General features: G+C 44.0%; 1 protein-coding gene across 7 annotated transcripts in view; it reads right to left on the bottom strand.

Moving 5' to 3' along the window:
* The window catches only part of LOC128298966 (polypyrimidine tract-binding protein 2), a 212359-nt gene that overhangs the window by 12019 nt on the left and 173419 nt on the right, over positions 1–26921 (bottom strand). For 3 of the 7 annotated variants that reach the window (XM_053034786.1, XM_053034787.1, XM_053034791.1), the window contains 6 exons: positions 22192–22318; positions 15168–15439; positions 14776–15078; positions 14398–14683; positions 14085–14314; positions 7651–7684 (listed from right to left, as the gene is read on the bottom strand). In XM_053034786.1, the coding sequence (XP_052890746.1) occupies positions 7651–7684; positions 14085–14314; positions 14398–14683; positions 14776–15078; positions 15168–15439; positions 22192–22318 (1252 nt within the window). The remainder of the gene's footprint in view (positions 1–7650; positions 7685–14084; positions 14315–14397; positions 14684–14775; positions 15079–15167; positions 15440–22191; positions 22319–26921) is intronic. The other 4 variants (XM_053034789.1, XM_053034792.1, XM_053034788.1 and 1 more) reach the window with 3 other exon arrangements.

Here is a 26921-nt window from a genome sequence, read left to right as displayed (position 1 = left end):
ATTCCGCTAAGGCCGGCTTACCGGTGGGAAAAACGAATGAAAAGCAGAACCATTTTCATTAAATGCACCACCGCCCGAACATGCACGGCACCAAATCCGACCTTTGCCAGCACGAACCAAAACGCTTCATACTAAAGCTTTCGGCCAATGTGCTGTAGAGAGATGGAGTGTAGAGGGGAAGAGTATGTTCACAATTTGGGGATGTGCATAAAATTTAAATACGTTCCCAAAACGAACCAAGTGAAACTTTCGCTCCAGCAAGAATTTATCCTATCCATCAAAATCGTTCAGCGGCTCCAAACGTGGCCACGATTCCTGTGGGACGCAACGTGAACGGCAACGTACTGCCGGCGGTGCCAGTAGAAAAAGATTTGTTACATCCATTCGCTACCATCGTGCACTACCGTTTGGCTGCCGGACAGAGGCAGCGGTGAAAGGCAAAAGCGTGCACATGAACAGCACTCACTGCGCTTCGCTCCACACCGGGGGCGGGAGGGGGGCACGACACAGCGAACTATCTTTCGATCGAAAATCTCAATAATCCTGCCGCGACCACACAACACACGTTGGTTGGTTGTGTGTTTGTGCCCGGGATCGGGTTCACCTTTCCCGTCCGTTCAACGGAGATCCGACAAGGTGTGTTGCATATATGAAGCGATGGGGGCAAAAAATGCTTTCGCGTTGCAAGTGGCTCCACCGGTCCGATCTCGGGGCCAATATGTGCACACCTGAGTGGGCGGTGTTGGTGGTCGGTCCAAAGCGCTTTCCCAGTGATGGAGTGTGTTGTGTGGCATGTGCATCATGTGCAGTGAAGCGTGCAAATTTATATAAATTGATTCGATTCGAGTCCCGATACAAAAATGGCCAGAATCTCGCGGCAGTGCGGCGGGGCAGGGTTCGTTTATAAGCACCTGTGCATGTGGTTGGAGGTGGAACGGTTTCCTTTTCGCTTTTGTGTGCACTCAGTTTCCATTAGAGGCTTAACCCTTGACATGGACGATACTGTTGGCGGTGCTGGGCGTTATTGTAGAACAATTTTCGAATTCTTCGAACCAAGGCATGATAATATTGGAGCATGAAAATATGCTTCGAATGCAAACAATAGGGACAATAATAAAACTTACACAACTATTTATTACAATGTCCTCAAACTAACATTATGAAGACATTTTCCGAAGACTAAGAATACGTTGGCAGTAGACATTATTTATAAAATCTTGAACAAAACCTGGAAAGTTAAACATCTTTCCCTACAATTATGAACGAATATTCAAATTTATATTGATTTCGTGTTTTAAATTTTCCGCGGAAATGAGTTCGACTTTACTTAGGGAAACGCGCATCTGAAAGGGTTCGATTGTCTGGATCCCATCGCACAGCTTCACCCTAAATTTGCAAACACGCACACACGGAGGCCGGTTTGCTACTGCTTTATTTTATTTATTTTCCTGCACAGTCACACAGAATCGAATTGATGTCGTATAGTTTTCCCGTAACAGTTTGGCAACCTGCCCACAAACGTGCTACACACTCACATAAATATATCTGTTCCTTTTATCCATCGAAACAAATTAAGATTAACTAGGCTACCGTCCTGCTTATGCTCTGTGCCATCCGATGTGGAGCAAGGGAAGTGGTAGAAGGAGGTGTTCGGTACACAGCCAGCAGAAGAGAAGCCGAAAGATTAGTCCGTGGGATTGAATGGGTTCTATGAATGATTTATGAAGTGATGGTATGACACAGTGACGGTTCTCGTGCAGGAAATCCGTGGATGCGGGAGGTCCGGGAATTACGCACGCTCGGCTGCCGGTAACAAAGCTCTTCGCCCATCACCCGGTGGGTTGCGTTCCAGTTTGGTGCCAAAACGCGTGCGGGTAATTAGAAAAGGCGACCGATCTTTTGGACGAGTACCAGGGGGGAAAACGTGGCGGTGGTACGCATACATACATACAGCGGTGCCAACACCGAAATTGACTAGGGATTGGCTTAGGGTGAACCAGCCGATGCAGAGGGTTTCGAAGCACCGGTGTTGGTGGGAGCGCACACTGGCAAGTAATTCTTCCCGCTGGCTCGATACATACACACCCACCACCCGTAAAAGTGCGGTTTCGATGGTCGCACTAAGGGACAAAAGGTAAGAAGGAAGGATTAATTTGTTTCGGAGGTCGTTTTCCTTTTTGGCAAAACATGGACCGCGACCGTACCGGGCGAAGAGCATCGACAAAAAAAAGTTGAAATGGGAAATCTGCGAGTTCGTTCCGGTAAGCTGGAATCAACATTACGCCTCACGAAGCAGAAATGGTTGGCGTAGAGAAAGACCCAACCGTACCGTGGGGGAGCGACACGAGGATGTCTGCGAAAGGCGAACGAAGGTGTGCAATAGGGGCGGGGGGGGGGGGGGGGTTTGTTTCCCTTTTTTTGGTTCTTTTCCGCTGTCTTGTTGTCTGTTTGGTGGCGGCAAACGGTGGCCTTGATTCTGTCCCGTCCCATTCGTTAGGTTGGTTTAGGCTGGGTAATTAGCTAAAAGAAATGCTTTTGCTCCGTTGCCATTCCATCCACTTGGAATGCTTGGTTGGCCTATTTTCTAGAAACAGGCTCATCGTTAGAAGAACAGATTCAGAACTGTCAAGAATCGGAATTACCTTTGCAAATGGATGAGGAAAAGCCGCAGGTGGATAGGACCTGAGCATGGCTTCTGCATGTCTTCATGCCAATGATCAGTGTGTGTGCGATGAGCAATTGGCTTGCTCCTCTTTTAACAATATTTAAAAGTGCTTCAAAGTGCCTTAAAGAAGAATCTTGTTTAACACAACAGAAATAAGGTTTAAACAAAACTTTCTTAGTTCTATTGGTACTGCTTTAGTATTGAAACATCTCCAGGTATCTGCAACTGCTGCTCATCTGTAAGCAATACGTGCAAAATATTAAATACATCCAGCAGAACGTTTTAATACTCCAATCTAGTGGAAGGATTCGAGCATAAGACAATGCAAGCGCATTAGACAAGCTTCCGATTGCTTCACCATCACGATGAGCAGCAACGTTGAACATTGAGCAATTCCACGCTAGACACTGCTAGAGAAGAATGCTGGGGATTTTGTAGGATTGCTGTATCATCTGTATGGATTCTCTTGGCAAAAAAGGATTAAAGATGGCTATGGGGAGATCCAACTCCATGTCAAACGATAACATTTCGTTTCAACCCTTCAACAACCAATCGTTCATATTCCAATTGGGAAATATGATGAAAAGTGTCTTTTGTTTAAGCTGTGTCTGAATGAACGATATGGTTCATCTCGCCAGTTTATAAAACGTTCCCAGATGGTCGTTTTATTTCATCAACCACATACAAATGCGAAAGCGTAACGATTTGTTTCTGTTGTGCCAGGTCCCGTTGCTCGGCACAATTTTCCGACCATCAATTCAAGCGGCGTCTGTTGAGCTCGCTAACAACGAGGAAAAGAAATTTGTAACATTTTCCGACCACTCAACAGATATCATCACGATCATTGCACGAAAGACTGAACTGGGCCATCATTACACTACAAACGATGTGCCGCTTCTGCGGTGACTTTTCTACAGGCATAATGCGTGTTTCTTAAGGATCGTGGCTCGTGAGACGGTTGTGTAAAACGAGCACAGAACGAAGAAACAAAAAAAAACATTCAACAGGAATTCATCCCCCCGACTCCGTCGGGCCACAAGACGTCGCATTTTTAAATATACTTCCAAGGACAAAAAAAGAGGGAAAAAATACATCTCATTCTGTCGGCTTGCATTCCGTCGGTTTATGCATTGGCATTTTTTGGTGAGGTCGATATTTTTCCCCCAACTTCAGCTTTTCATGTTTACATTTTTCATGTTGTGAGAACGCTTGAATATCTACACCCTTACACAAACCGCCCCCCCGTCCGGGGATCGGTGGATTGAGCGGAAGGCACTTGAAACTGATGACATTGCAGTGTCACCAATTGACTGGCGGCTGAGTTTTTCGTTTTTCCGGCTCGTCATGCTGCTGAATACACGAACGAAAACATGTATTCTTTTTTATTGCACCGTTTTTTCCCCTACATTTGCGTAACCTCTTTGTGGCGGTTTTTCAATGGCTCAACTAGTGCAGACGCACCAGAAATTGTAAGCAAAAGCAACGAAATAACGAGATATTGAGCAAAACCTGTTGACGTTCACAATATTTAACAAAATTTCGCATCAATTAAACACATGTTAATGAAAAATTTCCAGAACCTCCTTCAAGATATCGCTTTTTTTTGTTGAAATAATTTCTATTAAATTAATCACCTATAGAGCTTTTGGCATAAGGAGAAAGTAACACTAAGCTGGTACGTTAAGTTCTAGCCGTGCAATGGAATTAATATTCCGATTTTGGGATGAGCTTATTGCAATGTTGCACACATCTGACCGTCGAGCAAAGCAAAGTCGAGTCGTGCAAAGTTTTCACATCGAGCTTAACGCAAAGCGCATGTCGGAGCGTGATACAACCGAACCGACCGTCTGTCAGCATTGCTCATGCCGCAAGTAATCGATAAGACGACCGAATACCCATGTGGGTCCCAATATTGCAAAAACTTTCTCACAGCGAAACACAGCCCACACGCACACACAAGCAGAGGAGTCTGTCTTAAGGCGAAAGTTTTGCAGGACCAACTTTTACCATGACTAGCGAGTGCACCACTGTCCAGAAAGTGGCTTTTCCTGTAAAGTCACTCAAAAGTGCCCCGGTGCGATGGTGCGCAAGAAGCTCGATCGTTTCACCTTACCCCCCAGCAACGCAAAAGTTTGCATAATTGGGAGGATTGTGAATATATTAATTTCCATTCGCAAAACGGAACATCGTGCGTGCGTTTGTGTGTTGGTTCGAACGTTCGACTTGTTGTTCGAAGATAGATGTAAAGTTTTCCTTTTGGAAAACATTCCCCCACGGGTAGGATGACACACCAGGTTCTTAGACGATTGATCTCGAACTTTCCGGTTTGCAAGCTGTTTCAGGCTTAAACTTGAGCGACTGCACTGCAGGTGCACCGGGGTCTTCAGTTGTCAATGGTGACGTCCGATACAAAGGTGGTGGTTGGAAGCTTGGCATAAGGCACAAGAAATATGAAATAGTTATCCTTAAGAGTGGTGTGCAATCAATTCGAAAGCAATTCTCATTTGTCTGCCCTCGTTAGCGTGAAGCTTGGGGTTTCCTAACTGACAACGAGATGCATCTGCTTGCCGTTTTTCTTTGCGCCGCACCGAATCCTCATCGTACCGATTGATAGTTCACATGTTTTGCTGTTTCTCAGCAGAAAAGCACGGATAATGTTCGCCCAGTAGTAACTGGAGTGTTCGAGTCACCAAAAAAAAGGGGGAAAGGTGGGAGACCACACTCGAATGTACTAATCTTTATTCGTTTCGTTTCCTGACAAATATATATGCACGCCACATGGTGAGCGGAAGGCTCTGAGATGCTGGTGCGCCGGTTAGCCGGAACCAAGAAGGTAACTGGGAAAAGTAATATTCCATTTTCGTTACGTCCAAATTCAATTTCCCATCCGACAATGGTGAAAGAGGAAGGATTCGAAATAGGATCGGAATCGATGGTTTAAAAGCGTCTACCTGTGCGATCGGGAAGGTTTTTTTTGTTGTTGCGGTGTTTGGTCTAAGGAAGTTCTCTCGGGATAAGGACGTATCGTTGCTTCCACTATCGCGCATTGTAAGGGTTGTGATATTGGATTTTTTCTTTGGCATTTTTTGTGTGTAATACTATCCGATAAATCTTTTTTTTCCACCACAGTGAGAGGTCATAAGAAACACACACGCACAACAGGTGCACTCGCGCTCTTCAGAAGGGTAGAAATATGATATTTCTGGCGCTTGTGTATGACACGTGCCAGTGGTTTAAGGAAAAAGAGAAAGAAAAAAAAGGACGATGAAAGTAAAATGGCAACCGTCCTTAAATTCCCACGAGAAGGGAAACCCGAAAGAAACCGACCTTAATGACAGGTTACATAGCAGACATCGCATCTCCTTAGGCTTGGATATTTTCTAGATTCAGGCAACATTCAGGGAACGGCAACCTGTTCATAAGAAGAAGCGCCCCAGTATATGTCACGCTAACGAGTCGTTTCCTGCCGAGTATGCCGCCGGGGTAGCCCAGTTTTTGACTCGTATGGTTTCCGGAATTTCCCAACCGGAACACTGCACTGCACATTTGCAAAGGGCAAAAAAAAACCGGGAGAAATGAACGAAAGGATTCGTTCGAAATATGCCACAACAGGGCACAACAGGAAAAGGACCTGGATGCTTTCCGAAACCGACGGCGAGTACGACGAACGGGATGCCATTTCTCTGGAGCATTTCATGGATACTTTTTCCGCTGCCGACACGAGACAGCTTGACTGGGGGCGGCGAAAGAATAAAACCGCAGCGTTTGGTCATGGGTCTAAACGGCAGCGCGCGGCCCCGAAGGAACCCACAACGGGAGGGGGGAAGAAGAAAGAAGTCTCCTTCGCTAAATTTGACAAGCAACTGACAGCGCTTATGTAGCGCGTTGGGAAATTGGGATCCCGGGTGTGAAACCGATTATGCCAAAAACTCGTGGCGATGTGTTCACGGCGGTTGAAGGTGGGCATTCGGTCACACGACCAAGCAAGGAGCGCATCATTTTGTGCTGTGCGCATTTGACACCACGTTTGGGGATTTGGAGGCGACGATAAAAGTTTGCCGATGGTGGGCTGGTTCAGTGGGTCGAGAGGGGGAACGGATCGGAGGTCGTACCGTTATCCGAAAAAGATGAAGGACACGGTGAATAGAAAGAAAAGGTGTGCATTAATCTGAAACAAATATAAAACACAACCGTCTGCATTATGTAAAATGGCCGGTAAGGGCGATGAACGGCCATCGAGCGCTTTTCATCAGAATGTCAGAATGTGTGTGTGTTTGTGTGTATGTATGGATGAGTGAATATTTTGAGTTCGATCGAAACGAACATGGCAAATCGCTTTTCATGTTGAAAAAATGTTGTATAAAATCTCCATTTGTCGGACAGCTGTCTGCAGAGGAAGATGAACCGAATATGGTAAAGTTCCTGATATTTTCCGTCCGTTATTTTTTCATCAGCCCTAAAACCTTTCACAACATTGCACAGGGTACCATTTTTTCTTCCATTTTTTGTTACTATTGCGACGATGCGATATGGTAAAACCAAGAACAGGGACGCAGAACAGAAAGCATCCATGAACCCACGTTGCTTGAGAATGCTGTTGCTGGTTCACAATCAACTCAAAGTAAAAGTAGTAAAATTAAAAAAAAAACAAAAAAATGAAACAAAACCAGTACAACACACTGACGCAGTGGAAAGTTTAAAAAAAAATGGAAAATGGTTACAGGTAAAACGAAAAAACTAAAATAACACTAAAGGAAATAGAAATAAAACATATAATCGATAAGGAAAGGTTGGGCAAATTATGGCAAACACAAACACAAAAGTTGGTAACACATGTCTTTGTAGCTGGACAGGGGAAGGTGGTCGTGTGGGTGTGCGAGTTGTATGTGTGTGTACGTGTGAATATGTGTGTGTGTGTGGGTGTGTGTGATGTTGTGTGTTTGTTGTGGGGCTAGTAGTGTAGTGTTTTATGTGTGCGGACATACCAAAGAGGGTAAATAGAGCATCAGGCGTGACCATCTACAGAAGAGAAGAAAAATAGAGAAAAATTCAGTTAGCAGATGAGAAATATTTCTTTCAAATGATATTCGCTGCGCGATTGCTTAGGGAATGGGGGGGAGGGTTACTTCGAGGGTTTTTTGGTTTAGGAAAGGAAAGTTTTAAAAAATCAAACGATCTTGCATCGGTAAATTTATGATTTAAAAAAAAAACATTGCTGTCTCTATTTCACCAAAGTGAAACAATTAACCCAGGTTAAGGTTAGTGGATTGGGCTCCAAATTGTATGATACAGGAATAGGTGTTGGAACAGGAGTGAACATAAAAATGCATGATAGAGATACTGAATAGCGAGCGCACGACGGGTGATAAACCTGGTAACGTAACAGATGGGATAACGCACAGATAGTTATAGTTAGCGGAACAAATAGATAGAAACACTGTTCAAGATAGGCTATACACAGATAGGAACACACATACAGAAAGATACATAGTGCTAAATATGGTAGACACATAGAATGGTAGTGATTTACAAAATAGTAAGAGAAATGTGTTAAGCATTACCGATCGAAGCACTCGATCACACGGAAAAAACGGCAGCAAACAAAGGTGACACACAAAGCAACTCGTGTAAGAAATGTACAAAATCGAGCGAAAACGAACCAAATAACTTCAAACAAAATGTTAGAAAAACAAAAGCACACAACAAAGCAAAGGTAGAACAAAACCCAACTAGACAAAACGTCTTAAAAAACACAGATAAAGTAACAGTATGTGTGATAGAAGTGATGCGCTCGGTACATAGCAAACGATCGGGGAACGCTATGAACAAAACGCACCATCCGTTTGCCGGGACACAATTTTTTGCACGTTACAATAACAACCAAATAATATCAAGAATTTGCCAAGAATATCGCATTACTGTCGAGCACTCTTCTGGACGGTTTGGATCGACACAAGAAACGACATGATATAACGACCATCTCATCAACACCACCGGGCGAGCGGACGGGCGGGCACACCCGACGGGCACAAATGCGAAACGAACGACTGCAAGCAGGAAGAAGGACTGTAAATTTAATGAATTTTTAAACGGGCAAAAGTGAACGAAAATAATGAAGAGGAAAAGCTAATGGACGTTATCTGCCGTTCGCCGACGAGTCGCGCGCACAAAAGAACACCGGGCATCGGGAGGACACTGTCGACGAGCAGGCACGTGCAAAAAAAGGGATAAGCGTAATAAAAATAAACGATAATGAGTCACGCGAAGTGAAAGTGCACCATCTTCACCATTTTCACCATCCGAGCAGGACAGAGAATAAGTTGCCGTTAGCGGGATCGATGCAGAGCCAACGGGACAACGGGAGTTCAATTTTTCGTACGGCGGCCGGGTTTGTCGGCGCAGCTCTGCTCGATTAACAGTTTGCCACTACTCACACTCGTGACGATAAGCGCACACCCCGTGACCGTATCGTGCGCGACGATAAGATCGCAATATCCGAGACACTCGCTGGCAGATGGAAAAGCCTGGGATCCTGGGAAAGACGCGTACCACACGCCAAAGGGGAAGTGAACCCGAAATGACTAACGACACCCAACGATGAGGGGGGAAATATGGTTCGCCAACAAGACCCAACTGAAGCAGCGGAAGCAAAGAAATCCACCTGGTTTTTTTTTCACTTCATAAACGAAACACAATACAACGGCCCCGTTTACGCGAGAGCTGCACGGACACTACGACAAATGGCTGCATAATGGTTGCAGGCAACTACCAATCCTTTGTTTCCGCGACGAAGTTCGCAACTTTCGGTCAAATCTGGAAGACAATGCAACCGAACGAGAGAGAGAGAGAGAGAGAGAGAGAGATAGATAGAGAGAGAGAGAGAGAGAGAGGACGAAGGACGCCACGAGGTCCGTGTGATATATACGAAGTAAAATGCAATTCCATTACCATCCCTCCGCATGGAGAGGGACAGAAATAAAATCGTCATTTCGTAATGATGCTTATTTAAAGAAACCTGTAAACACACCTACGGAAACATACAAGGAGAAGCGTGAAGTCGGAAGATAGTGAATACAAAAGTGCCTTAGTAGAAGAAAATTCACAGATACAGTGTGGGTGAATGAGAGAGATAGAGAGAGAAAGAGAGAGCGAGAGAGAAAGAGTGTGAGAAACACTGGGTAGAAGACAGTATAAAGAAGACGAAAACAGAACGTCTCGAAATTAGTGTAAGGTTGGGTTTTTGTGAACGTTTTTTTATAAAAAAATCTCATTTCATTATTTTTACATTGCATATTGCGCTTTGGCCGTATTTAATAAATTAAAACTAAAGTGTTATAAATAAACCGCGTTTTTTGGGGAGTCCCGGTGGTGCATTAAGTAGTGGCACAGGTCCTTACACGACATGTCCGAAACAAAATCCCATCCAGACCGTTCCCCCGTAGCAAGGACTTACTGTCCGATTACGTGGTAAAACAATTCTAGTAAGGTAAGAAATGGCAAGCCTGACATAGGACAGGTCGTTACGCCAAGAAAAAGATTTTCATGATAATAATTTGAGACTATTAAAACACAGAACTTAAAATACATATTTGCATAATCACACCAGTAGTGTGGCTTTATAACTTTGCATTTTTTTTTAAATTAAATCTTAAAGTTACGCATCCAAATCGAATCTCTACTCCATCGCAACTAGTAAAGTGCTATTAAAACGGAACTCGCATACTCAAACAAAATCGACAGCAAATAATGCCTCGGCCCTTCGTTTGCCTTCGAGTTATTATCCTTAAAACCATAAAAATGATTGCTTCGCGGTTGAATTCTCATCATTCTTTTACCACTGTTTTACTGGAGGGGATCCAAAGAGGCTGAGATGTTCCTGGCCACGGACGGTTTTATTTTCTCCGTTAGGAACAAGGAACTACCAGCAGCAGGCACAGACAAGCGCAACTTGTGGCTTCTGCTTGGAACAATATTTTATCCAACACTGTACACATGCACACATAGATCCAGATGAGAAAGTAGCAGCACCCTGGCTTATCGTAAAGTTCATCAACGGTTACCTCCACAACCGACCAACAGAAGAAGACGAACCAAAGTCGAACAGATCCGCTTTATGGATTCAAACATCTTAGCAAAAAAAACCAAACCTTGGTTTGGGAAGTTTCAGGGTGTTTTATTTTTCTGCTTTTGCCATTTTCTTCCTAGTTTTTAGTGGTAAAGTTTGCTCCTTTGCAAAAGCGTTAAAGACGTTCGGCGATTGCCGAGTCCGTTGTCCGTGTCGGAACAAATTTTCCCTTCTCTGCTACAGTAGTAACACCGCGAAAAGTGAGTGCGGGAGTGCGAAAAAACGAGAAAGGATACGATGCAACCAAGCACCGAAAAACCGAGCTCCGAGCTGAAGAATGAACTGTTCGAACGAGATTGCATTCCCAACTTCCCTCAGCTGTGCTCAAGACAGCGACAACTCGCCGCCCTATGCGGTTCGCACCGCAGCACGGGGATCCGTTTATGTAAATCGCAATCCATAAAAGAAGATAATTTATTCCACAATAATATGACTACAGAGTGGAGTATGGGCGAATGCGGGATGAGAAAAGCAAACTCGCCTTCTGACCGACCGAACGCTGGACAGACCGCAAAGGAAACATGGTCGAACAGTGGACGACGAGCGCATTTGATTCGCCGTTCTTTTCTCTCTCTGACTCAAGTCAGATAAAATAGACAGTTTGCAGTAAACGAACGGCCTCTTCAAGACTTCGAGCAAACTCCTCCTTAGCCAAACTGTGCGCGGTTGTAGACGTTGGCGGAACACAACCGAACAATTCCAACACTGTACCTTCCCATTCAAACCAACTACGAATGGAGCTCCCAACAGTACTCTGTGGTAGATTCACTCCAAACGAGCTTTACTTTCGCACGCGGTCCAAAACCACCGACAACGTCTTCAATCTGTTGCACGAAAATTGGTAAAGCAAATGGAATGAGCCCACCCTTGCTGCTAGCGAGGCGGGACCACCACGAGCCAACAACTACTAGCCTGTTGCTAGTACGCTTCCGTGTGGCTAGAAGTTCATATTGTTGAAGCTGTGAACAGTTCGCCACACTCCTTCCGGATCCGTAATTCAAAGGGCAAGACCTTTCGCAAATAAATCACACCACAAGCCAACCGACCGCGCCGATGAATCAAAACATTTGGTAAGCAGCCATGTGTACATTTATTGTTTCTCCAGTACCTGCAGCGAAATGCACGGGTAAAACGTTGTGTGTGTGGGTGTGTGTGTTGAACAATAAAAAAACCGTATGCTTTATTGCTTTCAAGTTGAAATGGAATTAATATCTTGTTGGAGCAGATGCAGGATTTGTGCGCTAATCTGTTAACTATGTTTTCTTCCCTAATGTGACGTTTTTATTGTGCCACAAAAAAAAAGCAAATATGCTGCTGCTTTATAGTCCCAACCAATTGTTGCATCGTTTGATCACGATAACGGTCATGGCATAGGCCAACACGGATAATAAGACTGGGGGAAAACGCGGTCATGATACCGTTCCCTTCATTTGCTCCTATGCACCATGGAGCCGGCCTGGTGGTTTTGCTGATGATGAGCGAAAAATCATAATAAAGCGAAAATTAATTCACTTTTTGCTCATCGTTCGCTGAAAATTATTCAGAGCTCTGGAGGGCTCGGAAGTTCCCGTGCATTCTTACGGTACGGTACGGTATAAGTCTGGTCAAACGGCCGAACGCAACGTAGCAACAGAATGACAAACGTTGTTGCTCTCACACCACGGTGCAGCACACCGCAGCACGTTGGAAGAATGATGGTCATTTATGGTGTGTTGGAAAGATGGATGGAAGAAAGAGAGAGAGAGACAGAAAGAAACAGTACTGAAAAGCTTTCATGGTGGGAATGTGTGGTGGAGACGGGCTGGTGAAGAGCGAAAGGTGTTTAATAATAGAATCACTCGGTACGGCACTGGCACAGAACGATCTGGAAAAAGGGGTTTCTTTGTCAAGATCACAGAGATAGCTCGGAAAGATGAAACTAATAATGCGGAACTAAAATAACACACAGACGACAGAAAAGGACTGCAAAAGGATACCCATTATTTACCGAAGCACGGCATCTGGGATGCAGTCAAAAAAAAACCATACAGACTATACGCAGCTCGACAAAGAAGGCGCAAGGAATACAAGCCGACTATCACGAAGCGAGACAGACAAAGCCAGATACTGGTAGGTAGAGAGTTGGGAAATGCAACTTAAAAACATATATTAGCAACATCGAGGAAAAGTAAACGAAGGACACGATGGGGTGCCGTAGCACTGAGAATTAAAATGCAGCTTTAGATTAAACAGAAAAAAGAACAAGCACAAAATACACTCAGAAAAAAAAAACAATGCGGTAACAGACCAATCTAGACGATGAAACCAACAATCAGTTAAACGTAAATAAACGGAATCGGAAAATGAAAATGTTATACAACGAAATCAGGAAAACCTCACACCCATGGAAATAAAACTGAAAAATCACAACAAATAGAGCAATACACGTTGCTGACCATAACTGAACAAAACAAACGCAAAGAAATAATTAAACAGAGAGAAGACGCAATGAATCTATTGTTTTAACTTTTGCAAATGATTCTTTAAGTCGTACAAAAACAGAAGAATGTAAAATCAAACAAGACAAGCCCTGATGCCGGAAGTTCAACACCTAACAGAAAACTAACGAATAGGAACAGCGACAATGAATACACAAGAACATGTACGAAATGCAATCTGAAACCAAACGAAAAAATAAACACAGCGAAAGTTAAGAAGAGTGAACAAAACAAAAACAACAATTTTGAAGCATACCGAGGCAGCGTGTATATAAGTAAGATGTAACAAGGGTGTGAAAAGAATAGAAACGTATGAAATAGTTAATGGTGTTAATTACAGATAACAGAGCACTAAATGTATAGCAAGTTCGATGAGAAGCCCAATATTAGATGAAAAGAAAAAAAAAGCGAATGACAGGAAATAATAACAATTGAGGAATGATAAACTATTTCTGGAATATGCGAATGAAATCAGTAGTTTTGGGGAAGAAATGGTAATTGGACTGGATGCTGAAGAGGAGAAGGTGTGATGGTGTGTATTAAGGTGTAGTGGTGAGTATTTTTACGGGTTGTAAAAGATCATCAAAGACACCGATCAAGAACGTTTGACGTATACACAGAGATAGAAACTCAGTAGAACACAAATATGGAGGAGCTGAGTTAGTTGGATAGACGTAACAGTTTATGTGAGGAAGATAGGACAGTAAAGGTGATAGTGAGTGAGAAATAGATAGACAGAGAGAAAGAAAGAGATATTCATAGGTAAAGATAGGATGCATAGTTACAGATTGTAGAATGCTACGGTAGATTGTTTTACCTCGTCGTTGAGATTGGAAACGAGCAGCACGTTCGAGAGTCCTCGCACGTTGGCCGGGTTCGGCGTTCCGAGTGCACCGTTCGACGCGAGCGCAAACGCATTCAGACTGGGCAGGGCGCCACCGTAGGCACTCGCCAGGGCCGGCGTACCGAGCCCCAGGCCAAACGGTGGCATCACGCCCGGCGTCGCTAAGCCGTTCACTAGAAAATAGGGAGATTTGTCTAATTTGACTATTACACGGAAGTTGCACGCTACTTGACAACAACGAAAACATCGACGGGCGATTGTTTTGAGCTATCAATGCCGGCTTTACCTAGTCGATCGCGGGACAGCTGGGGCCGTTGACCGGCGGCCAACAGCAGCAGATCGCTCGCCGACACCAGTCCACCGGCGCTAGCGATCACGTCGCTGCCCGGCTCACCGGACGGCAACGACGGGTTCGTGTAGTCTCGCGACTTGTCATTGTTGTACTTCACGTTCAGTGCCGTCAGCTTGCTGTTATCGATGCGCAGTGTGCAGCAACCGTTGTAGATGTTCTGTCCGTCCAGCGAGGTTCGCGCATTCTGAGCAGTCAGCGCGTCCGGGTACTGTATCAGGGCCTGCGGGTATGGAATAGGGAAGGTAAACGTTGGAAAGGTAAATTATGATCTGAAGAGGAGACAAATCATTCCCCCAACTACGCGATACATACCTGGAACGAGTTGTTTTTGGTGAAGGTGACAATTTTCAGCACTTTTCCAAACCGCTGGAATATCTGATGCAGCACATCAAGCGAAACCGGATACAGTAGCGATTCGACGATTACTCGTAGTACGGTGTTGGGTGCGCCAGTGCCACCACCACCACCACCGCTGCTCGGTGTCGTGGAGCTGTTGTTCGTGTTGTTGCTGCTTGCATTCTGCGAGTTGCTGTTGGTATGTTCGATCGATAGCGGCAACGGCGATCCGGTCGGTGACTGCGTGAGATCCTGTGCCTGCAGTGCGTTGGTTACGTTCTGTTTGGGGATTTTCACAGACCAACAAGTAATATTAATCATCAACTTCCGAAAAAAAAACAAAAGCGAACTCATTGCAAAACCCTTACCGCAATCGCATGGTTTTGATCGATCTTCAATTCCCGATGGTTGGAGTATTGCACATAAACCGTACGACCTCTCAGCGGTGGCGGATTGGCGTGGAACACGCTTACCATTGTCGAGGCAGCGGTCTCATCACCCATCTCGATAAATGCCTGATTCTTGCCCTTCAACACCAGCACGTTCGTGACACGGCCAAACGGAAGTCCCAGCTGTATGATTTCGGCTTCGCTCACCTCGTTCGGGATGTTGCGAATATGCACCACACGCGACGTTTTCGCTGTTGGGAGAAAACAAAATCAATTAGTTGCATACAATCATATAAACAGTTTACTTGAAGAGCACAAAAAAAAAAGAAAATCATAAAGATGGCTTTACAAAACTACTTAACTCATGCGGAACAGTAATAGCAAAGACATTTTCGTGGACGATTAGAGTATTTGGCCGATACCAGGCGTGCCTGAAATGCGCCATTTCGATTATTTACGCTTATGGTACAATCAAAGTTAATGAAACTTGATCCACCAAGGGAAGCAATGTGTAACGGATTTGAGAACACTCGGACATGGATTTCTATCCGGCAACATCATACATAATTCCCTACAATTAGGCCACTGAATCCGTCGGATTCCCGGTGATAATGAACTAAAATCAAAATCCACTGTTACGCATTATTCGACAGGACGTGCCCGGTTGCATCAATAAACTCCCGTGCGCACGCGGCACGCCGATAGCGGGCGGTACGATTTGGTTATTATGAATTATCAATACTTTAATTGATTTTTAATTACTGTAATTAGTGACCGTTTTGACTGGATGACGTTCGGCTTTTTGATTCTCAACCAAACGTGCCACTGCAGGGAACGTGTCTTTCTTCGCGCTTCGCAATCGACCGTGCCTACGGAAATAAAATACGGCAGCCGAATCGAATTAAAACTTGGCGCGAGTTTAACGAGCCATTTTCGACAGTCTGTTCCAAGTGGATTAACGTAAACTTCGTGCGCGAGTGCCGGGAGTGGGAAAATGGACAGCATTTTCCGTTGCAAATTTATTGAAATGGATTGAAATCGTTTTGAAACGCAGCCCGTTTGGTCTGCCCGTTTCCTTTCACGCTGTGTGCCCGGCCCGGTTCGGTTCGCAGATGAACGAATCAATATTTGATGATGTTGTACATTTTCCGCTAGAAACAATCCTACAGTTGAAAGGATTTTAATGTTGATTTGCAAAAGGCACAAAAAAAAGAGAAGTAATTCCATTACAAACAACAGTTCGGTGCGCTTCATTCATTTTTAAAACATCTCCACCGTTACTGGGGCTTGAGGAATTGTCTCATTTTTCAATCCTGTAATCAGATTAAATGCTCAAATTGGCCGATTATGCATCGTTTGCTCGGCAAATTGTTTGCTTTATCAAATGTGTTGCACTTATATGCGTATTTCGGACGGTTTGTTACACTTCCATCACGTCCACCGCAACTGTTATTAATTTTCATTTTCAATTCCTAACCCCAGGCCTCACTTTCACTTGCTTCGAACATTTTTCACCAAATGACACCCTCCCATCGCACCGAGAACGGACCTAAGAAAACGGATCATCCCTTAGCAAAACCCCGTACAATGGTTGTTGTGCCCAAAAAAAAAGGGGAAAAGGTATTTTCCTAAGATTTTTACCCAGTTATCCATTTTTCCCCCACGGCAGAATGGAGATGGATGTAGTAGATTATTTTTAATGATCTCCTGTGGCCGTGTTACGCACTGTGCACCACTTCCTGTTCCTTCTATCATCTGGGCAGGATAAGGCAACAACAACAACAACAACAAAAACCTGGGAAAAGAAAAACTACCTTTACCGACAGGTGACGGCCTCCGTCATGATTAGGTATCATAAGTCATTTGGGGATTCCGTTTTCGTCGTTTCCAACATTTGCCTTCGGGTGTTCGGAATGTAAGGGATGTGATGGGAAGACATGAAGGTCGGCCGTCGAGAACCCCTTCGACCGTATGTCCTTGGAAAGGGGTTAGCAGGGTAAAAAAAAAATGATACACCGACTTAGGGCGAGAGCAAGAAACACAGCTAGACACGTGTAGCTAATGGTGACTCCGGAACTGAACTGATAGGTTTTCCGCACACAAAGGAAAATCGTTGGTTGGGTACGGTAAGGCATCGAGGAAGGATCAGATGGACAGGGTAAAAGTGTTGAATAGAAGTTTCTCTATTCATTGTCATGCTGTGTAAATGTATTATAAATTCCCCTCTGAATGGTTGAATCACATTGAATCACCAGCAGATATAGGTTAAATTTACAACTTATTTGAAGAAAACTAGCGTTATTACCATTTTGTGATTAAAGTCATAAATGTCGAAGCGCAGAAGCTAATTGGCTTTTCGTTACGACCCACTTTTCGTGCATTTATATTAATCACCACAATCTGCGGTGGTTCACCAACGCACATGTCAAACAACACACATCAAACCCCGGAGCACCATATTAGCAAAACACTCAATAACTCGATCGGTTTCCGCGTATGCATTATGCAAAACCGCCGGCCATTTAATTAGTGGCAATTTCGTCTAATCTCTCCATTAAACAAATCCATTGAAGACACGGAAGCTGGTGCATTCATCATTATTATTATGATGCTCATTTCTATTATGGCAGTGGCAACTGGCAAATATCATTGCGCTGGACAGGTGAGGATTGGAATTCATTTAATTAAAAGTCTAATCAATGGTGCATCAAACCCGGCTTATAAACCCGGCCCATTACATCAAATCAAATCATTCAACTAGCAATGATCGCTACCCGTTATTGTGGGCTAGGGTGATAGTTAAGGGCAGTAATTGGGTCGAATAGGATATAAGTAACTCTGTTGCGCACTGGAACCCCGATTGAGGTAATGCTATGCGAAAAGTTCGCTTTATTAAATTTGATTCATTTTCTACTGCTTAAAGGTTGCTCTAGTCCACGAAATTATTATATTATTCTCGATTATTTTTATAATTACTATACTCTTGAAGTTTATTGAACATTTATGGAAAAATAAGGTAATATAATAAAGGGGTGTTTGGTACGATCTGCTCTTCTCACCTCTGGCAAGGAATCTTTGCTTGATGAAGTAACGTGCAGACCTTTCATTGCCCACGTTCAGAACGATTGCGTTATCGCCAATCAAATGCTCGTCAGTAATGACCGATGGCATCGATTGATCGAATGACTCACAGTGAACAGTAAATTTCGGCGATGGGGGAAAAAGCCTCATACTCTTTTTTGATGAAGTTATTATTGATTACCGAAATGCGGGCTCGCGTGTTATGTTCGCACACTGGCCGCACCGTTTCGACACTTCATCGAGTGGAAAAATGAGCCATGAAATCAGGCAATCTGTGGCAACGGTTTAGGTTTCCACTTGAACAACCACGTAATGGGTGGGGGGGAAAACGAGCCACCCCCGTACAACGAGCTGTCCACCGTGAGTGGTTAATAAGGACCGAGAACAGGCCCCTATCGATGGCGCTCTGTTCAACAGTAGAAAGGATGAAAGTAATCAATTAACTTTCTCGCTTTTCTTTTGGTTGTGAGGACATTCTTCGATACTTCGATGAAATCTTAAAGAGAAATCTGATAGTGAATATCGTTGGATATCCTTCGCATCGTAATTACTAACTTGCTGTGCTATAGTACATCAATTGCTGCGACTTTTACCCATGGGAATAATCGTTAGTTAATGGGACGAGTCTCTAAAAGCCCTGTTACACACAAAAGTGTTAAAGATTTGCGAGCAGCATTTGCTTTCCAAAAGTTAATATTTGTCTTCCTATTCCATTCTTTTTGATTAACTTAATAAACGCTGCTCAGTATCATTACAAGGAAGAACATAAAAAAGCTTATTGCATGATGATAAATGTTATTACTTCTCGCCACATAGTGCGCGTTACTTCAAAACTGATGGAAAGCCAGTCACTGAATGAACATCGAAAGTGGAGAAATGATTTCATTGCTTTAAAAAGTTCAATGATTTATAATAAATATTCGAGACGAGTGGAAAACTTTTGCTCAAACTTCTGGCCGAAACTGTACAGCCCAAGTATGGCAATGGCGCTCCCTTTTTTCATTACTTTAATGCGTTTTTAAGTCACGGGGACGAGGACATTCAGCGTTTCGGGAACCATACAGAGGCGCTACATTCGCTGGTGTATGGATGCTTCAATCTCTTTAAGTGTCCATCAAGCCACTTTGCAACCCGGGCCAAATTGTATGCACATCAGCAAAACGTTTGCCGTTTACGCCTAAAAGTTAGGCAATATAAAACATGGTCCCTTTAGAGTGTATTTCTGGCTGCATGAAGCGATGGATGTATCGAAGTGATCGCTCGTTGAAGAAACTTTAAGAGAAGGATAAAAAAACGAGTGTTTTTCCCAAAAAAAAAGGATGCAGACGAAAGCAAAACACTCACGTAGAACAAAACAAAAAAAAAAAAGTTGAGTGCCATAAAATCCGTTCCGAGTGGTAAATTGGTGGTAAATTTAACGATCGTTCACAATTGGGTCTCGGTGTGAGCGGATGAAACATAAAAAAAGTGGTTTCGTTATAAATTTGGTTTCATTAGCGCTCGACCGTAATCAAACGGCGACGGGGAATAGTCTGCCAAAGCGTACCGGAATGCACGTGGGAATCGTAGGATCATCGTTCGCAAATGGTCCCAACACCCACGTACAAACACGTGGCGCGGTAAAAGGCTGGACGGTACTTACGTCCGGGGTGGGTGGTAAATTCAGACTCGGTGACGTTTTGTTGCCAGTTCGCAGGAAAGCGCTAATTAACTGTCACTAAGCATTATTGGTGCAGCGGAAAAGGTAACAGTGGCAAATGTGCGTAACATGTTGAATGTCCATGCGAGCGTGTGTGTGTGTATGTGTGAGTAACAGTACCGCAAAACCTGTCATCCCGGCGGTTGGTCACAACTTTAATAAAGTTGTGCATTATCGTTTAATTAATATAATTTATTTAAATTGCTCACTGCGGAATTAAATTGCCTGATTAGGTGGCGAAAACTGGGGGCATGTGGGCGAAAAAGGACACTCCTACGGAGCGTCATCGCACGGTGTGTTTGTGACCAATATAGTGCTGTGATCCTTTTGTTGGTGGTGTACAAATTTGTTAGGGATTTTATTTTGGCATTCCTAATGCAATTGCAAATGAAAACACAGGAAGTTTTTCAATTTACTGCAATAAAGAGATAAACAATCACTGCATGATTTAAAAACACTGCATTTGGCCGGGATTTCAATAAACATTAGTACCATCCTGGCGAAGTAAAACCAAACGCAATGTTAATTTATGACACAAATTACAACATGCAGACCCAGTCGGATACTTCAGATTCACACAGATAAATATTGATGAGCAATGCCAGAAATTAGCACAGTCATAAAAGCGAAGATGAACTTTTGATTTATTTATCTACAACTCGACAAAAGGGTACAGAAACTTCAAACGACAGCTAGAGAGGAAAAGAGATAGAGAGAGCGAAGGAATATCTATGAAAGTTCCGGTACACGATAGCAAATCTTTAGCTCAAGGGCGTAGAACATTAACCCAACCACTTCCACTCCCGGGGAAGTTGTCAATTGTGGCCACATTCTAAAGGATGCCCTACCGATCGCGTCAATCCACCGTGGTGGAGGCAAAGACACGGACGATGAATAAAACATCATTTAACATCTCTTAACTCTTCGTGTTTTCATCCGTACGAACATGCGCCTTACCAGGGGGGGATGCCTCGAATCCGGCACGGCTTAAAAGGTAAAAGTTTTATCTCGTTGTTCTCGGCTGAACAATAACCACGAAGGACCTGGTTAAACGATACGGCCGTCTTCTACTACCGCCGCACTTCCCGTGCGTCAAATTTTCTCCCGCGGGCAATCGACCTGACGTTTGTGGACGTTTCGGTTGACGGGATGGAGGAAAGTGGCAGTCTGCCGCACACATACACACACACACACGAACACCGTATCACTTGAAATTGGAAATTAAATGATAACAGCTTGCAAAGGACGTTCCGTGCACAGGGTAGTGCGCGCGTGCCGCCCAAGGGGTTGACATTATCTGTTTCATGTTGGTGCGGTCGTCAGATTCCTCGTCCCGACCAGCCAGCATCCGATTAGTGCCGACGGTAAGGAAACCTTACCTAAACCTTAAGATGGCGTAGGTTGTTCAGCTGATAGGAGGAAGTTTTTCTGTTTGTCCCTTTTCATCACCATAGTCAACGGGGAATTATGGGAAGCCGAAAGTATGATCTAAAGCATTCACCGTCATCAAGTCGTCACGATTTCATCTTTCCGATCGAGCTTTGCAGGATCTCTTCTACATTGAGGATTGCCCATAGAGCCTATATCACAAATCCACCACTAGCCAACGGGCCCGCACGAAACAATGACAAAGATTATCATCTTCAAATGGAATCTTAATGTTCAGAATCAGTGCTTTTGAACCGTGACAGTCGGTTTGCATACCTTCCAGGCGCACACACAGCTCAGTGCCAACCGTTCTCCTGCGATGTGTATGGAAGTTAGCGTTTTTTCTTCCTTCTTTTGGGCTGTGCCACTTACGTGTTCTTATTGTTTATCTATAATCAAGCGTCGGAGCGGTTACTCGAGCGTACATCAAAGGATCCATCTGCAAACGACACACCGTAGGGCCTATCTGCTACTGTCCCCTTGGTTCTCTCTACGCCCTTTTACCGTCTCTACTAATGGAAGTTTGTCTTAAATTTTCCTCATTTTCCACCTCGCCGAGTTTGCGTATGGTTGCCTTGCGAGAATCTAGACAGCGAATCGGCCAAACGGCCCGACCGAGTTGATGACAATTGTTACGCCCCACGATTCAATTATCAATTCCGCCCGGGGCAATCCGTCGCGGGCAATGTCTTTGCTATTTCTGCAACTTGTTTTTGCAAGTGTAACTACAACTCAAGAACTTAAAACTTAAGAAAATGGTGAGCAAATAAGGAAATGGGACGGGATTACACTTACTGATGCCCATACCGATCACTGTGTTCGTGCTGTCCAGTTTGGCTTTCTTGGTGGCGAGATCCTGATTGTTGTTGTCCGACGCTGGAGCCATAACAGCTGCTTGACTAAGTAGTTCGTCGCTTCCTCGCTGCAGATAGGATGAAAGAGAGAAAGAGCACAGGTTAGCACGCGTTCAATTAATGTCCACTTATTTGTAAATCGTTTCTATAAAACGTTAATTTACTGAACAATGTGTATGCTCAATCGAAATATATGCGAGGTGTGTCCGTAGTGAGATATGCGCAATTATTACCGTCAACTGAGCGCTGTTTTCACAGTTACCAATCATATATTTTCACGCAAGCCCCACAAGAGGCGAGTTGTTATTATTTTTTTCCAAACACGAAGTAATTCAATCAACGACCACGACCAGGCCCATAAAAACGGGGAAAACAACATCCATCGGGAGGAACGAAAATACTTCATACGGTGGGTGAGCAGCAAATGGAATACTATCAACCGACGACGTCCGACAACGGGAAGGCTCACTGCCGGAGAAGTGGATGGAAAAATCTCATTTTCACGCAATGTAAACAAAAGACAATTTATACCCTTGGACAGGTGTTGCATCCGATCCCGCACCGACCGCGCTGCTCGCAACCGGAATGGAGGAAATCGAAAAATTTTCACATTTAACACCCTTCCGCAGTACCGTAGCCGTAACCTCCCCCCGAAAGGTTCATTATCCCGGAGATTCCCAGTGGGGTGCTTTACCTTTTAAAAAAAGGTTCCTGGAAAAAAAAAACATGGTGATCCAAAAGTCGATTTGCTTTGTCTTTATTTTCCATTTTCCCAGTGCGTACTGGGTCCATTTTGATTCATTGCCGAATGTTTTCCACAGTGTTGCATTTTTTTTTTGGTCCGAATTGTCATTAAACATTTTCATCATAAATGCAGGAATTTTCCCACTAAACAGTGGGGCCAGAGCGAAAACAGCAATAAAAACGCAACGCATTGCACATCCCGGGGAAGGATAAAGAATACGCAACGTGGGCACTGATGGCGCTGGAAGTTTTTCACACAATTGAAACCATCGAATCGAGTGGGTCGTCGGACACTCATATTGAGATTGAGCCCCACTTGTGCTGTTCGTTTTGTGCAAACTTTTCTGTTTTTGTTTGTATTGGGGTTCGTTTTGGGATGCTCAACAGGGCTGTTTAATAATTCAAGTGTGTTGCAATCATGCTTTCGGTCGATATGTAAACACGAACTCGAAGTTAGAACAGAAACATTTAACAAAGTTTTTACATCACCGCAGTAGCTTGCTTCAATTAAAGGAAATTGATTCTTTACGTTGTGCAATTTATATAAAAACAGAATTCTAACATGCGATGTAAACAAAATCTCGCCTCTGTTACCGGGAAACATCTTATCACAGAGCAATCCATCGCTGTCGTTGCACTCCTTCAATCAGTCTTTAATGTTTGACCCTTCATGCAAGGCGGTTATCTGGCGAAAAAAGTTAAATAAACTTCATCTTTTTTTAACAAACCACCAACACTAACATCCATCGCCACCGGTGTCATGAAAACCTAAACGAACTTAATCCGTCAGCAAAGTTCCCAGCGCCCGCTTTTCTTCATCCCGACTTAAAGCGGTAACCGATGCCACCGAACATTCGCAACAAAAGCGACTTCAGGCCATTCTTTGGGCTTCACAAATTCCACCTTTCCACCGTGTGTGAGTACAGCAGCGTGGTGGTGCCGGGGTGGTATGTGCTCCACCACACACCCATTTCCGGGAACTCTTATTGCTGCTGCGAGATCGTTTGATACACGGTTTTCTTGAGCAATGGCGGCGAAACAGGCGGTATCGTAGCAGTTGAAAAGAAACTAAGTAACGACATGAAAGCAGCTGGCGAACACGGGCGGACAGGTGGACACAGCGCCAGACGGGTATTACACCGGTACTTAAAGGTATTCCATCCACTGTGCGCCCTCGTGAATGGCACCCGGCACCGGGCGAGCTTAGCTCTTTCAAACCATTCGCTGACAGATGGCGCACGGTACATGGTCGAACGCGTTTTTCGGAACACGGAATAGAATGACAATCCTTTTTGCCATTTTCCAATACGAACTTCGGCGTTCGAAAGGGTTTCCTTTTGGGGGGATGTGTGCGAATGCGTGGCGAAGGAAAAGTGCAGTATGTGCAGACTCATTCAACGAAGGCAAACACATCTACCTGTACCTGTATCTTCACCGCTGGACGGGACACGGAAGGCTATGGCGAATATGTTCGGCAGCTAAGGAGTTGTGTGAGCCGGTAATATGCTTCATTGAGCTCAGCCGACACTTACATGGCACCATCGAAGCCATCATTTGTCACCAGAGCACCCGAACCAGTCAGGGGGTCGTTGCTTTAGATGTTGTCATCGTGTTGATTTTTCAACCACTAGCAACTGTGACTGTGTGTGTCTGTCCATACAATTCTGTCTTCGTCCATTCTTCGTCCTTCCCCATCTATTTGCCTATCCTACAAGGAGCGCCATCCTGCTGCTGTAAAATCAATATTTAACTAACCGAATGATGAGATGTAAGTGGTAACGGTTTTAATCCGGTAATTCGGCCTCCAATGAACGGACCTCCGCCATCTAGCGGAGCGATGAGTAGGGTGAAGGAAAATGCCTACTAAGCCGGAAGGCTAACAAGGCGACTCGGTGCGGTCGAACACACAACCAAAACCCCCTGCGTGCAGTGGCTGTTGGACGAGCAAACACAGCACAGCACCACACCGACGATGATGACAGCGACTAATCACGTTGACGCTACTACGCAGGACGTCATTTCTACTTTGCTATGGCGGGTGTTAAACTTATGTAGATAAGATAACGTTATTAATAATGCCAAATAGTGTTAATGTGGAACGCTGCCCTTTCCGATTCATTATTAATTTGGTGCGCTTAGGCGAAGCAGTCGTGGTGCTTTTGAAATGGAGTTTGGAAGTTGACAAATAGGGGATGATATCGAGCAACCCCCCCTTTGGTTCGCTCGGCATAATCCAAGCCCAGATGCGATCAAAAATTATAATAAATCACAGGCTTGGTGTGTAAGTGCGTCTCTGTTTTAAAGAAATTATTCAAAATAAATAAGTAAGTAAGTAAGTAAGTAAACTACTAACGAATGAGTAATAAATAAAAATAAATAATAAAATGGAAAGATTATTTATAGAGATGGATTTTCCATTTATAGCTTAGGTTTTTGTAAAAGTTTTGCCGAAAAGCTCCACGAAATTAAGGAAGGTATTTATAAAATGTTTTACCAATTTGCACGCATAACCATAAACAGCGTAACGGAGCAAACCATCGAACCACTGCAAAAGCCGACCATAACCCGATAGCCCCCTCTATTTGTCGATCGCCACCGTAGGCAATTTTCTGCCACTTCAAACGAAACCCACCAACAGTGGTGATGGTGAAACAAAATCGACCCCCTCCCTCAAAATCTCTATCGACCCCGAAAAACAACCACTTCCACGGCAACAACTCCCCAATGCCTGGGAACGGTCTCCTTCGCCTCACCGCTCCGGCAGTAAGGTGGCTGCCGGAATGACGAGATTACGATAGCATAAGGGGACCTTAGCTGAGATAAGAGTAGTAACCGGATCCTCTATATTGTGCGTGTGCGTGTGTGGAAGGGTATGGATTGGTCCGAGTCTAAGAAGGAAGATGAAGGTGGGCTCGTTTGGGAATCTCCACGCCTCGTCAAAGACATAGAGGCGACGATCGTGTGGTTTTTCTGGTTGATATGACTACCTCCATTATCCATTTACATGACCGTACCCTCGGAACACGCACTCAGGGAACACTTAGTGCTTATCCATTGGCAAAGCAAGCCTCCAGCCACCGGGCGCATTGTTGTTGTCCCTTCTCAGTACCAACGTGTGCCCCTGGGTTCGAATAATCGGAACCAGCGTCGCCTGTTGGAGGTGGGCAGGGTCGGCTTCCCGGGTGCGGTGACCAGAGTTAGATACGAGTGTGGAGGATTTAGGGACAAAAAATCATCATCTTCAAAAAACCCGTACCTTTTTTTTCGGTGGAAGCTCCTACCGAATTTGTGGTATCTGAAGTGTTTTTCATACTTCGTAAAATGGATAAATTGGACAGACGATGAGTCGGGGGAAGTGCAAGAGAGTGGTGGTGTTCGACATTCGACAAAAACGTGAAACGTATCAAATATTTCAATTTTTCAGGAACGAGAAGGATAATGTGTCTTCCCATTTTTGTGGGCACGCTAGGGTTGTTATTTAAAGGGATGAGATTATTACGGACGATAAAAATGGTATCATCTTTTCGTGTTTTTTTTTTGTTTTGACACATGTGGGACCAAAGCAACAGTTTAGTTATTATTGCTTTATACTCCTTACGTTGTCCAGACATATGATTTCTTTTCATTATATTTACTATTAAATTTACTATTAATTAAAAAATAAAATTTAATATTTTCTAAAATAAAGGTTTATACGATCAATGTTTTTTTAACAAAGGTTAAAATAGAAGAAAAAAGGTAATTATATTCTAAAAAGCTCTAAACAACTCGTCACGACTTATTCAATTCCCATCCAAACCAGTATGTCGTACGCAGTACTGACGATCCAGTATCGGATGAATTCAGACAAACGTAAGCCAGAAATCGCAGGACCTCTTGTGGTTGTTGTGCCGGTGATGATGATAGCATTTTAATAAATTTGATAAA

This window comes from Anopheles moucheti, chromosome 2 (assembly GCF_943734755.1).
Source record: "Anopheles moucheti chromosome 2, idAnoMoucSN_F20_07, whole genome shotgun sequence".
Lineage (NCBI taxonomy): Eukaryota > Metazoa > Arthropoda > Insecta > Diptera > Culicidae > Anopheles > Anopheles moucheti.
Note: the sequence above shows the minus strand (reverse complement) of the source record. Positions and strands in the feature narration are given on the sequence as shown.